Below are 15,709 nucleotides of genomic sequence, written 5' to 3' on the forward strand. Positions count from 1 at the left end.
ACAGCTTTTTTGTTCTGCACTTTTTGTAACTGTTGACAAGCCTCTGAAACACTGGCAAATCCATTCGAGCATTTCTTCTTTTGCAGTGTATGTGCAAAAAGCTTTGTGAAGCAAAACTTGAGATTTAAATCAACTATGTTTCTTGAGGGTGGCTGCACGCAACCAGACTCTTTCGGAAAACATGGAAAACAAATAAGATGTGCTTCTAAAGACAGGCGTAAGGAAGCCCCTTCAAATTGCCCAGGCGTTATGGAGTAAGTTTACAGTTGGTGTGCTGGGTTGTAGTGGTCTGGCAGCTGGACTAGATCATCTTTGGAGGTCCCGTCCAATTGATCTATTCTATTCTATTCTATTCTATTCTATTCTATTCTATTCTATTCTATTCTATTCTATTCTATTCTATTCTATTCTATTCTATTCTATTCTATTTTCTATTCTATTCTACTTTCTTTCCTGACCTTAGTGTCTCAGCTCAGCATTTCCCACGAGAAGAATTTGTGTTAAGTGACACCAGTGATATGACGGACTCTTTAACAGGGTCTGTGGTGATAGAACAAGGGGAAATGGTTTCAAGCTTAAAGAGAGGAGATTTTGGTTAGCTACAAGGAAGAAGTCTTTTGCAGTGAGAGCGGTGAGGCACTGGAACAGGTTGCCCAGAGACGTGGTGGATGCCTCATCCCTGGAGACTTTCAAGGCCAGAATGGACCAGGCTCTGAGCACCTGATCTAGCTGTGGTGTCCCTGTTAATTGCAGGGGAGTTGGACTAGATGGCCTTTAAAGGTCCTTTCCAACTCTGAGGATTCTATGATTCCATCGGGAAGGATGTCTTTTTCTCGGTGTCTAACTTGTACCTATTCCTGTGGAAAGCTGATAACGGACACCCATGCACCAGTTTCAACAGGTACAGAACTGTCCTGACTGAATGCCTGGTTGTGCTAGAAATAATCCGAGGAGTCTTAAACTGATTTGCATCTTTTCTAACCCAAAAATTACGCACTGGCAAGCTGAGGTGAAACTTCTCTGATATCTAATAGATACAAATCTCCGCTATAGCTTTCTTTGGTTTAAGAACATTTTTTTTGTGTTTCATTTCAGTTGGTCTCTAGGAGGTTTGCTTTTCTATATATGCCTCTATGGGTTTCATGCTGATTTATGGTTTCAATAATAGATAGATATTAAAGTGGTGCAACTGCCCCAAATAAGATGATTTGATTGCGGTGAGGCAAACACTGCTGTGTGAATATTTCTCATTAACATCACATATCTAGCAATTTGAGTGGGGTAATTCCTTACTGATACAAGCTGTATCAACATAAAGTAGGATTAAACCAGTCAGTGGGAATCCTTCCATCAAGAAGAGCGTTTATTATCATCTTACATAAATAGGACCAGTGTTGTGCCTGAGTTGGATATACTGGTTTAAAACCCATTTGCAATGGTGCAGTGTGTCTTAATTACACAGACAGGTGCAAGCCGAATAGATACAACCAACCTCCCACAAAGCAGTTCACATATACATTGCAGTGGAACAACCAGTTCTAATTTCAAACCAGCCCAAACAAGCCTTAAGTTTCCAAAACAGAGTTTCTCTTGGTATCAGTAAACACTTTGGTTTAGTCAACAGAAGTTACTCAGTATAACCAATGACTTGCATTATTTTAGTGATACAGCCTGGCCCGCAGCTTAGTACAGAATCTGGTGACGTTGATCCTCCAGCACCTCCAGAAACCAGCCCACTGCTCTTTCAAATTCCAGTGCTGTTTGGGGTTGTCTTAGGGCAGGAAGCCTAGTACCTGGTCCTTCAGGGTCTGATTGTACCCTCTGGGCAGGCTTGGATGGGCTCAGGGAAATGACGGAGTGGTGGAGTAACCGTCCCTGGATGTGTTCAAGAAATGTGTGGATGTGGCACTGAGGGACGTTGTTAGTGGACATGGTGGGGATGGGCTGACAGTAGGACTAGATGATCTTAGTGATCTTTCCAACCTTGATGATTCTATGATTCAAAATGTTGTCTGTGTGCATTGGGATGTCCATGGTGGCCAGCTGAGACTGACTGGAGCTCCATGCTTGGGCCAGGAGCTCTGACATGCCAGGAAAGACAGAGCCCAAGCAGGTGCCCCACTTACATGTGGACTTCTTTTAGCTGAAGGCAAGTTCTCTTTCTTTTCTGTTTCTCAGGAAGTGATTGAAGTCTTTGTCAGTCTGTCTGCACCTCACTGCTGCTCGCTGACTTGCCCTGCTTCAGGCTGCCAAATATTTGGGTTCGTCAGGCCGGAGTTTCATGACCTTTTCCACACAGAGCAGAATGAGAGTCAGAAACCAGAGGCTCCAGCCAACAGCTGCTGCAATCCATCCGTAATCGTCCACACCAGTCGGACAGCACACGGCTGCTAGTGTGCAGAAGTCCACCTCTGGTGGAGAAGAAATGAAGTGAGCTGATGGGATGCTAAGTACAGAGCAGGTTTTCATTGCTAGAAGGCAGGTGAGATGCTGACATCACAGTCTCCCCTGTGGCCTGTCACTCTGTCTTCAGGCATCTTTCCCCTAAGCCTGACTCTTAACCTCAAGGGTGGCAATATCCAGTTTCATCTATATGCCTTCAAGTCTTAGTCATCCCAGTTGGCCAAACACCTGAGGTAGTCCCCTTAGCACTGCACCCACCATTGCTGAAATCTTTCAGAATATCTAGTTAGCATCTGCCATATGTTTTCCATCACATGGGTACCGTGAAGATACTCAGTTGGGTTCTGAGGCGGGGGTATTGGAAGGAGCCCAGGGGACCTAAATGTCCCTTGGCTCCTTGGACTGGAATGGAAGCTGAGCATGAAACCTCAGAGCCCAGGAGAGCTGGAGTAGCCAGAACAGCCTTACAGCAACAAGCATTGCATGTTGACATGCATGAAGCTTGTCTGCTGTGAAAAGCAAATGCCTCCTGATCTTGGTACAGAGCAGCTGTCCTCTTGCATGTTGACAAGAAAAGGCAAGTGTAGATGTTGCTCAGTTGCTCTCATTCAAGTGCATCATGCTAGACCATATTCTTGTGTGTTGGCCTTTGAAGTGTGCAGTACCATTGTCCTGTGCTGTAGAGAGCAGCTCTTCCCACCAGTAAACAGAAATTGCCCAGAGAGGGGAGAGGGATACCCATCCCCTGTATGTATGTCATCCTTTGAAGGAGTATATCTCTATTGGTACGTGTACTGCAATTCTGGAAGTGCAGGATTTGAGGCTGCTTCATGTTTAGGATTAAGGATGACTGTGGGAGGACTTGTGGGATCTCAGGTTGCCTAAGCCTGGCTGACTGGGGAAGTCTTGGAAATGCCTCCTATAGTTTCACCTGCAGCTGAAGCCTTGATAACGGCAGATAATAACAGACAAATTCTTTTCCAAGATAGCCTCTCCAGTGACCTATATAGTCTCCTTACCTGGCTTTATCATGGTAGTAATGATTTACAAAGACTTACTGAGACATGGTGGTTCATACTCGGCTGTGTGCATGGTGCTTGTTGAAATGTTGGAGGCTCCAGCTGCTGCCAGAAGGAAAGCATAGGAGGAAAGCAGAGCTCATTAACAAGCTCAGGTTGGAAAATACTATATACAGATATAGGTAAAGGAGAGAGAGGGGCTTCAGTGAAGATTTTGCCTCTTTACCTTTCTTACTACCTAGAATCAGGGCACACTGGCACTCCAGCACAGTGCTGCAGCTGGTCTGCAGCCCTCCAAATCTGTACACAGTGTCACAGGGCAAAGCCTTCTTAGGCCTTCCAATACCCATTTTCCCTCAGCATGAGCACCAGCTTGTCCCTCCTTCCGAAGGAAGGGAGCCAAAGAAATATCTCCTCCTGGGCCGCTACGAGCAGCCCAGCTTGAGTTCAGCCAGATGAAATATCCCATGCTGAAATGGTTCTCTGCAGAGACATAAGAATAACACAGCCTGAACAGGCTGCTGCTGCAGTAAGGGCTGCTCCATGCAAGCACAGAGTCTCCAATGGGCTCCTTGTCCAGAGACTGAGTGGGGGCTGTGAGAGAGCTACTTCCAATCAAACCATCACTCTGAGCTGACAGCTTGGAGTATGACAGGGAGCAAAATTAAGTTCCAGCTTCATTTCACTCGAAGACTTTAAAATAATATCTCAGCTTTAACTTCAGCTCAGGAAAACAAAACAGACCAAGCCTTGGTTTTGAGTTTGGTATTTTCCAAGCAACAGTAAATAAAACGAGGTTGTCCCGCAAGAGGTCCCCCTTGGGGGTCACATGCTGATCTTCAGTTTCATGTCAGCAAGGCCACAGCTTGCCCTGCTGCTGCCCAGTGGGGAGTGGGTCCTTCTCCTCCAGGGCAGGGTCAGAGTGCCCCTCATTCCTCCTCAGCTCTGCTAGGACTTGCTGAATGACCTTGGCCATGCCCATGACTTATTTTCTGGGTTAATAAGTACCTTACAGGAGCACTGGAAGAAACATAAAAACCTCTGTATGACCTGTGGAAGAAAGCGCTGCTGAGCACAGGGTTCATGTTTATAGATGTGGCAGCCTGAAGGACAGGCTGTCAGATTAAGCCCATCTTTAAGCATGTGGCTGATCTCCACTGGTGCTGGTATACAAATGTAGGCAGTATCATGCTGAGACAGGAGCTGTGCACAGGTCCCATTTGCATTTAGGCTTTAGGCAGTTTCTCCAACTAAGGGGGCTGCAAAGCCAGATTTCCTGCAAAAAGCACCTACTCAGAGCTAAACCAGACTACACTGAGCCTCCTGGGAGATAGTTCAAGTGGTCTCTTGCCTCAGCAAGTGGAGGCCAAGAAACAGCAGTCCCGTCTCATTGCCATTCAGCAGAGCAACCTGCAGCTCAATCACATTTATAGCAGATTTGTAAATAGCTGGCAGAAAGATGCTGTGATCAATCGCCTTGAGTAAGTCTCATCAGGATTAGGCAGTTCCATCTCCTTACACTTTTTGGATGAGACAAGGGAGCCCACCTTGTTTCTAAAAAAACAAAGCACTGTCAGTGGGCAATACCTTTAGATGTAGAGAGGAGTGGGGGAAAAGGCAGGGTACAGAAAGTGGAGCACAAGAGAAGAGAAATACCTGCAGAACAGGAGCACCAGAGCACAGTGATGTAGAAGAGCATGACGAAAGCTGCCCAGGGCTCGTGGGAGGAGAGCATCATACCAGGGGTCCAGCTCCTGCCGAGTAGCTGCAAGGATCAGTGTGCCAGTTCTGGCAGCAATGGTTCAGCAAAGCCTTGATACACTCAGCCAGCCAGCGAGCAGGGCAGAGGGTGGAGCAAAGGAGCTTCCTGCTGCCAGGACGCCTTGAACCTCCCTACCACAACAGGGTGAGGAAAGAGAAGGGCTCCAACCACAACAGCTCTGAAAGGTGGTGGATATGAGCACCAAGGCAGGTGTAGGGCCCCTGAAGGTCAAGCCTGGGGATTTCACCCGAGGACCTGCTGCAGCCTGAGGGAGGAAAGGCCTCCGGAGCCAGCCCTTCCAGTGGGATCCCCAGGCAGCTGCAGTCCTCCAGGTCTCCATTTGATCCTGCAAAGATGGGTTGAAAGTGCTGGGAGGCGCAGAGTATCATCAGCACAGGGAACTTGTTTCCCCATGGCTCTGATTTGGCACATTGAATTGATTCCACTCCAGCCAAGCTGCCTGGCAGCGACGCCTCTTTGGAAGAGCTGCATGTAAGCCTATAAAAGTAGTCTAGTCCCACTGGTAATAGCAAATGCTGAGTTAATACAGGATATGGACACTTCTCTATCAAAAATGGGCTGAAACCAATTGGTCTGTGTAGACTACCAGCATCCATCACCCAGAAACAACATCCATCCCTTAACTATCTGAGAGGTAATGGGTTGGATTACGGGTTCAGGCTGTGGACCTCCCTGCACAGGAGAAGCCCCCACCATCCTCACCCCATAAGCACAGCTGAGTCACTGCCTCCACCACCCTCGGATGATGCTGAAAGAGCTTTTACTTCTTCTTCTCCTGTAGTAATGCTACCTTCTCGCTAACACAGCAGAGCTCCATCTGTCAGGAAAAGCCATGCTACCAAAGCACTTGTGATGCTGCCTTGGTCTGATGGGCATCACACATTTCTGTAGTTCCCCAGACTGTTGACTGTGCTGCTCCTATCTGTTCCTCATCACGACGTCATAGCATCATAGAATCACATTGAATGGCTTGGGTTGGAAGGGACCTTAAAGATCATTGCTCCAAAGCACTGCCATGGTCAGGATTGCCATTCACCAGATCAGGCTGCCCAGGGTCTCATTCACGTCCTTGCTAAAGAAAGCTTCAGGCAATAAATCAGGGAGAAACCACAGCAAGAGTTGGGCTGCACAGGTTGTTGTGCTTCTCATTGGTGGCCTCTGATGATTTTGGGTGCTGATCATAGAATCATAGAATCCTTAATGTTGGAAGGGACCTCTGAAGGTCATCTCCCCTGCAATGAACAGGGACATCCACAGCTAGACCAGGTTGTCCAGGGCCTTATCCATCCTCACCTTGAAAGTCTCCAGGGACGGGGCATCAACAACAACACTAGGCAACCTGTGTGAAGATGAAGTTATTTGGGCCCTGTTTGGGGCGTGCAGCCTTCGTGTTTCCATGTTTCCATGGGGTGAGCCAGCCCAAGGAGAGGCAGAGGCATGTGCTCTTGGTGCGGCTCCATTACCAGGTGTCAGGGTGGGTGTTCGCCACTTCCAGCTGTGGACACCTCTGTGTAGTGCTGCCTCCATCCCCCCAGCCTGTCCTCCTCATGCCCCAAGGTGCTCTGCTCCCTCCCAGCACCTTGCAGCTGGTGCGGTAGGACACAGGCAGCAAGGCATTCCCCTGGAGAAAGGCCTCACCGAGCTGCAGAGTGGAGCAGGACAGCTGAAAAGGACATGGACATTGTCCTTGTCCCCCTGTTGTGATGTCAACACAGCACCAAGGCTGGAGGAGTCTTGGCTGCCACCAGCCAGTCTGTGGCAGATGCCTCCCAGTACCACGGGCCCTGTCCTTTGGCTGGTGACTGGGAACAGCCATGGTGTGTCCCACTGGGCCAGTAGCATGTCTTGCTCAGCTGACATGCTGGGTGCGTGACCCCAGTGCTGGTGGCTCTTGGCATAGAAAGGCACATGTCACAGCAGGAAACATGCTGTAAAAACACTCCTATTGCTCAGGGTTGCTTGGAGGTGGCCTGTAGAACATCACCATATATGCTTGAATCTGTGCCTAAGTCCCTTCATGCCAGTTTTCTCTAATTCATGCTTTTATCTGAGCACACTGTTGCATCAAAGCTAAACAAAAGCTCCGCTCTGTGCTGGGAAGGCAAGACTGCTTGCTTCCAGCTCTACCTGTCCCTCCTGAATCTCTCAACCATAGCTCCTGCTGAAAGTTGACCTGGCAGTTAATTTTGCAGAAATAATGAGCACCAAAGTGTTCTGTGCAGCACAGAATGTTTTAGGGGAAATTAAAGAAGATGAAACAGCTCTGCTATTACAAGAGTGAATGGCATATCTTTTGAATTTTAACTCTTACCTATGTGCTCCGCATCAGCTTGCAGGTAAACATGTCCGCTTTGAGGGATGCTGAAAATGCTTTTCACAATTAATATAATGTATTTATTTCTTTTCCTCTCCAACATTTGTTCCCTCTGTAGTTCTCAGAAGGGGCTTGCTCCAAAGTCTCCTGAAGCAGAGAAAAGGCTGTGTTTGGCTTCAGTGATTTTTGGATAGGACTGGAAATGAAGGCTTAACTTGATGAGTTCAGGCACAACGAGAGCCCTAGGAAATCATCTCCTGACACAGATTTGGATTTGTTTCATTTCTTATTTCATACTTCAGTGCTGTGACTGTCCACAGAGTGATAAGGCTCTCCAAAACCTTCCCTCACTTGCTTCCTATGCTCTTGTGCACATGCACTTCTCAAGGTATGCCTTTACTTTACTTCACTATGTACTTCCACTCCTCTCCCCTTGGAGACTTGCACAGTGTGTAGGGCTGCTGGTCTGCTTTCCTGGTCACTATTAAGGAGACAATGCATAATGATTGTATGTGGAAGAACTTCCTTACTGTCAAGGTGATGGAGCACTAGAACAGGTTGCCCAGAGAGGTTGTGGAGTGTCCTTCTATGGAGATATTCAAGACCCATCTTGACGCCAGCTGCGCAACCTATTGTAGGGTACTGCTTTAGCAGGGGGTTAGACTCGATGACCTCTTGAGGTCCCTTCCAACCCCTGTGATTCTGCGATCCTGTGATTCTGTGATTGTGTATTTCGTGCCACAGAGAGAGCTTCAGAGTGAAGTTTCTTTGCTGAACAAGATTTTACCCTTGGCGTATCACCACTGGGTGTGGTTCCCAGGGAGTTATTACCTTTATCACTCACACACACATCCTCACTCTGTCTATAAATATATTTTCTGTTTGTATATGCAACATGTTTATATTTGGTGTTCCAAGTGAAAACTTATTACTACTGCAAACCCTTTGTCTCCCTGAAGTGACCAATATGCCAGGAACTGAGCAGTATCTCTGTGTTTAACTCAGGGCAAAAACACACAACCTGTGAGCACAGCAGACCAGATAGACCATTGCTGGGCATGTAAGTGGTATAAGGACAAATCCCTTCTTTATGTAAGATACCTGAGGCCAGCTTAACTTCACCCCACTCTGGCTTCTTCATATCCAAGGGAACAGCACAGAGCTGCATCAGGGGAGGGTCAGGTAGGGATTAGAAAATGGTTCCTCACCAGAAGGTGGTCAGGCACTGGAACAGGCTGCCCAGGGCAGTGGGCACGGCCCCGAGCTGCTGGAGTTCAAGGGGCATTTAGACAACACTCTCAGACATATGTCTGATTTTTAGGTGGTGCTATGTGGACCTAGGAATTGGATTTGATACTTGCGGGCCCCTTCCAGCTCAGGATATTCTTATGATTCTACCTGAGGTGCTACCCTGGTTAGCTGCTGCAACAGGAGGTAGCTTGGGTGAAAGAAAGCTCACAAATTAATGACCAGCATAGCCACACAAAGCCTCCTGCGTGATGGTGCTAAGCATGGAGAGGTAATGGCTGAGATGCTGATCCTGAAGACACCAACAGCTGCGTGACATTCTCCTGGCAGCTGAAAATTATGACATCCCCAACTGTTGCCTGTTTGGGACCTCCCTTAGCTTTGCATATGGACATACTGGAGTTGAGGGCTCGCTGGCACTTCCCAGCTGACAATTCACAACCTATGGAAGGGATCATGGTACAATCAGCCAAAGCGTAGACATGGTGTAGACTACTGGTGAGATCACAGGTGCAGATCTATCTTTCATGCTTGCTTCTTAGCACAATCTCCAAGCACAGCTCTAGAAAAGACATCTACTGGGAGGGCATGGTCTATCTACTTGTACTGTGGGCTGAGCTCCCTCCCCTGTGGTCTTTATAAAGCCTTCAAAACATGGCTTCAAAGAGCTTGTAACCTTAAGCAGATGAATCCAATGCCAAAATGTGTCCACTGGATAGAGGGTTGTTCTGGTTACCATCTTCACTGCCATGAAGAATGGCTATCTCAGCTAAAACTATTTGTGAACAGCAGTGTTAAATGATGGAACTAGACAAATGAGAGGAAAAAAGTCCAAACCACCAGACTTTTATTATTTAAATGAAAGAAGGAGATCTGCTTTCTGTATGTACAGAGAAAAACAACCGCAGCAATTTTCACAGCTGTATCCTTTGTCCTTTTCAGCCCTGGCTGGGGTTGCTAACAGATAAATGTTGAGCCCACAGCCTTGCCCTGCCCCCACGCTGTCCCTTTGGAACCCCCAAGAGAGCCCAAGAGCAGCTGCCCTCAGTCAGCCTGGCAGCCAGGAAAGGCAACAAGCCCACTGCTGGGGCTGGAGCCTCCCCTGGCTCTCGTGCCTCTGATCAGCATCCACTGCTCTGCATGCTGCCAGTGGTGATAATCTGGTCTCTGATAATGAGATTATTATCAAATAATGTTCATACTTCTCAGTGCCAAAGGCATGAAATAGGAGATGCTTTCTGCTGCTCTCCTCTGCATGCAAAGAGGGGGAAAAGGGCAGGAGAGAGCTTTATCCCTGTGCCCTGCGTTTGCTTGCTGCTCAGCCAGCCAGGTCCTGTGGCCAGGGTAGCACAACTTGCTCTTACGGGTTTTATACGTTCATTTTGGGTCACTCAGCTTGAGGCAGCATGTTTTGGAAAGCAGCACGAGCCCTCTCCCAGCAGCTGGCCTAGTGGGCAGGGCCACTCCTTGCTGCTTTGGAATGGAAAGCTCTGTGCTAGAAAACTCGCTATTGTTCCCAGCCAGCAGAATTGTTCCCTCGGACGCACTGTACCCTGGTTGTGTCGGGGCTGCTGGGAACCTACAGAAACCTGGCTCCAAGAAAACACTGCTTTAAGGGACACTTTGCAACTTAGGCATAGCCATCTATTTCCTTCGAGCAGGACTCCCTATGGAAGTTGTGCTTAGCAGTGACACAACCACACTAATTTAATGGGATGAAGCCCTTTCTCCTCTGCCCCCACCAGGAGCTGTGCTACTGGTTTTGGGAGGAGCAGCACTTCTCTGTGGAGCAGGAGAAGGGCTGTAAAGCCATCTTTCTCCTGCATGCAGCATTTGTTATTTCCAGCAGTGAGAACTGTGCTCCTGCTCTCCTCACTGCCCCGATCTAATAGCGCACTTCTGGCACAGCCCCTTGCACCTGTGTCCCCTGCTTTGCTAGGTAGCTCTGGCTGTCCCGCGGCTGGAGGAAAACCTTCACTCTCCCCTTGTTTCCCTGTCCCTTGCTGTGCTGAGGAAACAGCAAGAAAAAGCACTTGCAGTTTTCCGCCTCCCTGACCGCAGGCGCTGCGCCCAGTACTGCGAATGACCTGTTATTGGTCTATAGATCCCGGCGTGCAGCAGGTTTCAAAGGCTCTGGCTCATTTTCAGGCACCGTGTGTTGTTAGTCCCAACACAGTGCTGTGGCACAGGGAGGTGGGGACCAAGCCAGAAAGCGCCGGGTCTGGGCCACCCCAGGCCACGAGAATCATTCCGTTCTCTGGTCCAGACCAGCGCAGAGCTCAGCAGGGACAACCTGCTGCTCCCAGCAGAGCCCGGTGGCCACAGCCATCCACTGGGACACAGGGACAACCGCAGGGACAGGAGCACAGCGCTGCACCTGCGAGCCACACAGCAGCGTGCCCGCAGCCTGGCGTGCATTCATGCCCCATAACACCACTGGGAAACAACGAGCGGAGGAAGCGTGAGTGATTTTCTGTTAACTATTATTTCGCCAAAGCAAAAAGCAGTTGGAGTGGGGAATGATGAGAGAGGCACATCAGAGAGCGGCTCTTTGGAAAGCTCCCTGTACCCACAGGATGGAGGGAGAGCGCTCTGCCGTCCTCTGAACAGGACGAAACAGGCTTTCTCAATGAAAAGAGTGTTCTCCTCTTACTTGCCTTTTTCCTCTTTCATTCCAAATCAAGAAGGGTGAGCCTTGAGGTTTTTCCCTGACTAGTTGCAAAGGAAAAGTAGATCCAACTAAAATATTTCAGATATTTGTTTGAGGTTTGATAGTTTAATCCTAAAAATTTAACATTCTCTTGATGGACGTTAACTGCCAGTTTAGAACGACAAACTGCTTTAAATTATATTCTCTTCGCGCTTTTCAGCCTAAACAAGTTAAGGTGGGGGACATTTTGATGATCTTTTCAATTTGTTGAAAATCAGAGCCAGGGAATTTTTGACACTTTTGTGTGAATAGTGTGGGTGTGGGTGCAGCTTTGGGGTCTTTTTCCTGTGAAAATTACATTTTTGTTGAAAAAGCCCAGACATTTTTAATGGTTATATCCTTACTCGACCCACTGCAGCTGGCACAAGACAAGTTTTATTTCAACAAACTATTTGTTTTGTATACCGTATTTTCAATGTCTTAAATCATGTAGTGAATGAATAGGGTAAGACAAGGAAAACTCGCAGGGAAATTGAGCAAATACAAACTAGAGACTATGGTGCTCCTCTTAAGCAGCCCCTAACACTCTACAGAATGTATTTATCATATTTAAGAGGAGTCCTTCATGCATTATAAAAAACATAATTATAATTCACACAAAACTGTAAGAAAAGAAGGTTGCAAGAGAGGTTGAGGTTACTTGGCTTCCCATTCCTGTCAACAAGTAGGAGTGAGGCTATATAGGGATTTTGGTTTGCTATTTAAAAGATGTAGGCTTGCTACCGAATTCTCAAAATTAAATGCATGCATGAAGTGTAGCTACTTGCATGTTTTTCTTTGGGCAATAATAATTAATGCATTTGTGCAAGTAAATTAGTTATTTTTGTGCAAGAATGACTACAGGCAATTTATATGTTCAAGCTACCTGAGGTAAATAACGGGAAGCATATAGGAGAAAAGAACAGATATAAAATGCATGGTATGTCATTTTTCTCATTTTGAAAACAGTCCCTTATGGGGAGAAAATGTTTTTTAAAATCTTAAAGTTTGTTTTAATTTAAATAAAATGCTCCTCCCCGTTCCCATACATTCCTTGATGTTTTTGCAATGCTGTGTTTGCACATCCAGTGCCAGTGATAGAAACCAGTCTGGCCTCTTTCTAATTGCAGTATAACTGTGAGGTACCATTAATGAGTCTTCCACTCTGCATTGTGGAAGGCAAAGAGAAATTGAGTCCTTCACAAGGGTCTGAGTGCAGCAGTCTGAAGCATCTTTATCCCAGAAGAGGACGAGGCCCAATATTTGATTGGAATCTGCTCTTGGAGACTGGTGGCTCCCTCCTCTGTGCTGCACACACACCTTGTTATCCATCCCCACGCTGGTGGGATGCAGCCTCATGTTCCTGAGGAGGCTCCTGCTTTCAGCAGTAGAAGAAACCTTTATGAAGGATGTGATGGGCAGCGTTGTGTTAGCCTCCAGCCCTGAGCGGTTGTGGATGCCCCCTCCCCGGAGGTGTTCAAGGCCAGGTTGGATGGGGCCCTGACTAACCTGATCTAGTGTCTAATTTAGTGGTTGATAACCCTACCTGCAGCAGAGGGGTTGCAACTAGATGATCTTTGAGGTCCCTTCCAACCCAAGGCATTCTATGATTCTATGATTCAGTGATGCCTATGTTCCCACAGCACTCGGCGCCTTCGGTACCTTCTGGGGTGAGGAAGACCACACAGCTGCTGAGGTCCTTGTGTACACTTGGGCAAGAGGAGGCCAGCCAAAATGGCCTCTGTCTTTCGGAGTGAGGAGATGAGCCTGATGCAGCTCTTCCTGCAAGTGGAGGCTGCCTACTGCTGTGTGGCTGAGCTCGGAGACCTGGGCCTGGTCCAGTTCAGAGATGTGAGTGGTGCCTGGTAGGCAGGCTGGGTTGGTGGAGATGTTCCCCAGGGTGTGCTGATCCTTCCCCCAGAGCACCTGGGGAAAGAGGGGGTGAATGTTACCCCTGCAGAGTGGTCAAAGAGCCCATGGGGAGACCAGGAACACCCACAGATGATCAGAAAGCCAGGTGCTGTGCTGGTGATGGGTGGACGGTTGGATCTTGGAGGTCTATTCTAACCTTGATGATTCTCTGATTCTTTGAGACACCACCTATCCCCGAGTCCCCGCCTAGTGAACCGCACACCCTCTGCATGCCCTTGGGACAACACCTTCCACCAGCAGAGAATGGGAAGCTCTCTATGAGAACCCACTAGAGTGGTAAAGCCACGATGTCCTTGTGTACAAAAATTGCATGGTATTGCCCTGCCATTAGGAGCCTGTAAGACTTCCTTTTGCACCAAAGGCATTTGTTCTCTGCTGATGTTTAAAATGAGTGTGGTGTTCGGCCTTCAGCCTCAGGCCTGTTTTCCCTCCTGTCTTCAGCTGAATGCAAACGTGAACAGCTTCCAGAGAAAGTTTGTGAATGAAGTGAGAAGGTGTGAATCCTTGGAGAGGATCCTGCGTAAGTAAACGCTTGTCAAAGGCAGCCAGCCCTCCAGCAACTGGCAGTGTGGGATTTATATCTGTGTTAAGTGCTCACACACCGTGAAGCAGGACTAGAGGCAAAATGGTGGTATTTTCATCCAAGACCCTGAAAGTGTTTTTCCCGCATCAGCTAATTAACACTTCACCCCACATGGGCAATAAATTTTTGCCTGTTTTGAAAACAGTTAACCAAACTGAAAGGAAGATTATTAGCACATGTAAAATCACAATGATAATCTGAGGCTGGGCAGAAGGCTCAGTCCAGGCAACCTGACTCCTACCACTGTGCTGTGCTTCAGCCCGGGGAAAATTCCTTAACGCATGAGCAGCAGTGTGATGCCTTGGTCCTGACAGTGGGTTTAGCAGCAACTGGTGACCAGGATGATGAAGCAGCGATGACCCCATATCAAGACTTCTGTGTCCTTTCCTGCAGGTTTTCTGGAAAATGAAATGGAAGATGTTGTGGAGATAGTCAAACTAGAGAAGTACCCAGAGACCCCCCTGCCTCGGGAAATGATTGATATGGAGGTACACCTACCCACTTACCTGCCTGTGCTTTGAGCAGGTGAATTCTGGCTTTAATGCCTGAACAGAACAAAGCATACAACAGGGAATGTGGCAATGGGAAAATGAGGTATTGACCATAATGAGTATCTTTCTGCAAACTCAGTGCTTACTAAAAGGGCTCATTGAACAGTTCTATATTCCCTTGTTGAAAAAAAAAATGAAACAACAATCTATTGTTCAAGATTTAATATCAGCCTGGTAAAGGTACACTGGACTGCTTCTGAGTTTTTTTCTGGATGTTCTTGGCTCCTAAACAGACAGTGCTGGAGAAACTTGAGGCTGAGCTGCTGGAAGCCAACCAGAATCAGCAAACACTGAAGCAGAATTTCCTTGAGCTGATGGAACTCAAGCATCTGCTGAAGAAAACCCAGGACTTCTTCGAGGTGAGGGACCTCTTTGCTCTTCCAGTAGAGATGTGGAAGATTCCTAAAAATATGGACACTTCGATATGTTCTGTTGCTATTTTTGGTTTTTAAGCAAATCGCAGTGGTCTTCACCACAAGACAGTGAGATAACTAGGTCACTCTGAAAGTAATGCCTCCTATTTATTTCTGTGGAAACTACAACAGCTACAGAGAGCACAATAACATTATTTGATAGGGCCAATTCACAGCTACAAAACACTATTTTTCAACATAGACACCACCATTAGCTGTGCATTTTTGCTGGCAATGACCTAGAGCTTGCATGCCGTGCTCGTATAAATCTGCATCAGCAGAGGTGATCCTCTGTCACTATTCACTGCCACTGAAAAGCACCACCACTGCCTCACTGTGCTCATGTCCACTCTTTGGTCTCCATAAACGTTCAGCAAGTGTTAATGGGTGCCATCTTTTCTGCTTGGAGGAATTCAATGACATACCTTTACTTCACAGGTACTACCATGTCAGATGCTATTGTGTCAGACTGCCCCTCTGCTGCCATCTGTCACACGGCAACAAAATGTAATGGAATACTGGTGGGAAGGTTCAACCTCTACTGCCATACCACCAACATCCGCCTCTGACATTGTGGGCCAAAATAATAAAATAGGAGGCATTACTTTTGGAGCAACCCGCACACATTTGCAAAAATATCTCAGTTGCTTTGGAGTCTGCATCTCTCTGTGATTCACTGAGGCTCAAGAATTTGGTTCTCAGATGGGTTTCTGCTTTTCACTGCTAAGATGTATTTTACATTTTTTTTTCTTTCTTTTGCTCTGAATCTTTGTG

General features: G+C 47.4%; 2 protein-coding genes across 4 annotated transcripts in view; one reads left to right on the forward strand and one right to left on the reverse strand.

Moving 5' to 3' along the window:
• TMEM213 (transmembrane protein 213) lies at positions 1,343-5,280 on the reverse strand. Its single transcript, XM_021388034.1, has 3 exons — positions 5,079-5,280; positions 3,462-3,527; positions 1,343-2,411 (listed from the first exon to the last, which is right to left on the reverse strand). The coding sequence occupies exons 1-3, from the start codon at positions 5,158-5,160 to the stop codon at positions 2,242-2,244; spliced, it is 318 nt and encodes a 105-aa protein (XP_021243709.1). The 5' UTR covers positions 5,161-5,280; the 3' UTR covers positions 1,343-2,241.
• ATP6V0A4 (ATPase H+ transporting V0 subunit a4) overlaps positions 10,884-15,709 on the forward strand; it is a 31,151-nt gene continuing 26,325 nt past the window's right edge. For all 3 annotated transcript variants that reach the window (XR_002435439.1, XM_021387921.1, XM_021387930.1), the window contains exons 1-5: positions 10,884-11,228; positions 13,100-13,307; positions 13,830-13,908; positions 14,365-14,459; positions 14,756-14,881. Coding sequence is in view for 2 of the 3 variants with exons in the window: in XM_021387921.1 (XP_021243596.1) it covers positions 13,191-13,307; positions 13,830-13,908; positions 14,365-14,459; positions 14,756-14,881 (417 nt within the window). In the remaining variant the exon portion in view is untranslated. The remainder of the gene's footprint in view (positions 11,229-13,099; positions 13,308-13,829; positions 13,909-14,364; positions 14,460-14,755; positions 14,882-15,709) is intronic.

The sequence above is a fragment of the Numida meleagris genome, chromosome 1, assembly GCF_002078875.1.
Source record: "Numida meleagris isolate 19003 breed g44 Domestic line chromosome 1, NumMel1.0, whole genome shotgun sequence".
In the NCBI taxonomy this organism is placed as follows: Eukaryota; Metazoa; Chordata; class Aves; order Galliformes; family Numididae; genus Numida; species Numida meleagris.

Excerpts from the sequence above, each read along its gene's own strand:
- TMEM213 (XM_021388034.1), bottom strand. The coding sequence starts at position 5,160 with ATGATGCTCTCCTCCCACGAGCCCTGGGCAGCTTTCGTCATGCTCTTC. Across the intron at positions 3,528-5,078 it reads CTGGTGCTCCTGTTCTGCAG|CAGCTGGAGCCTCCAACATT; the intron begins GTATTTCTCTTC and ends TCCTTCTGGCAG. Across the intron at positions 2,412-3,461 it reads GTATGAACCACCATGTCTCA|AGGTGGACTTCTGCACACTA; the intron begins GTAAGTCTTTGT and ends CTTCTCCACCAG.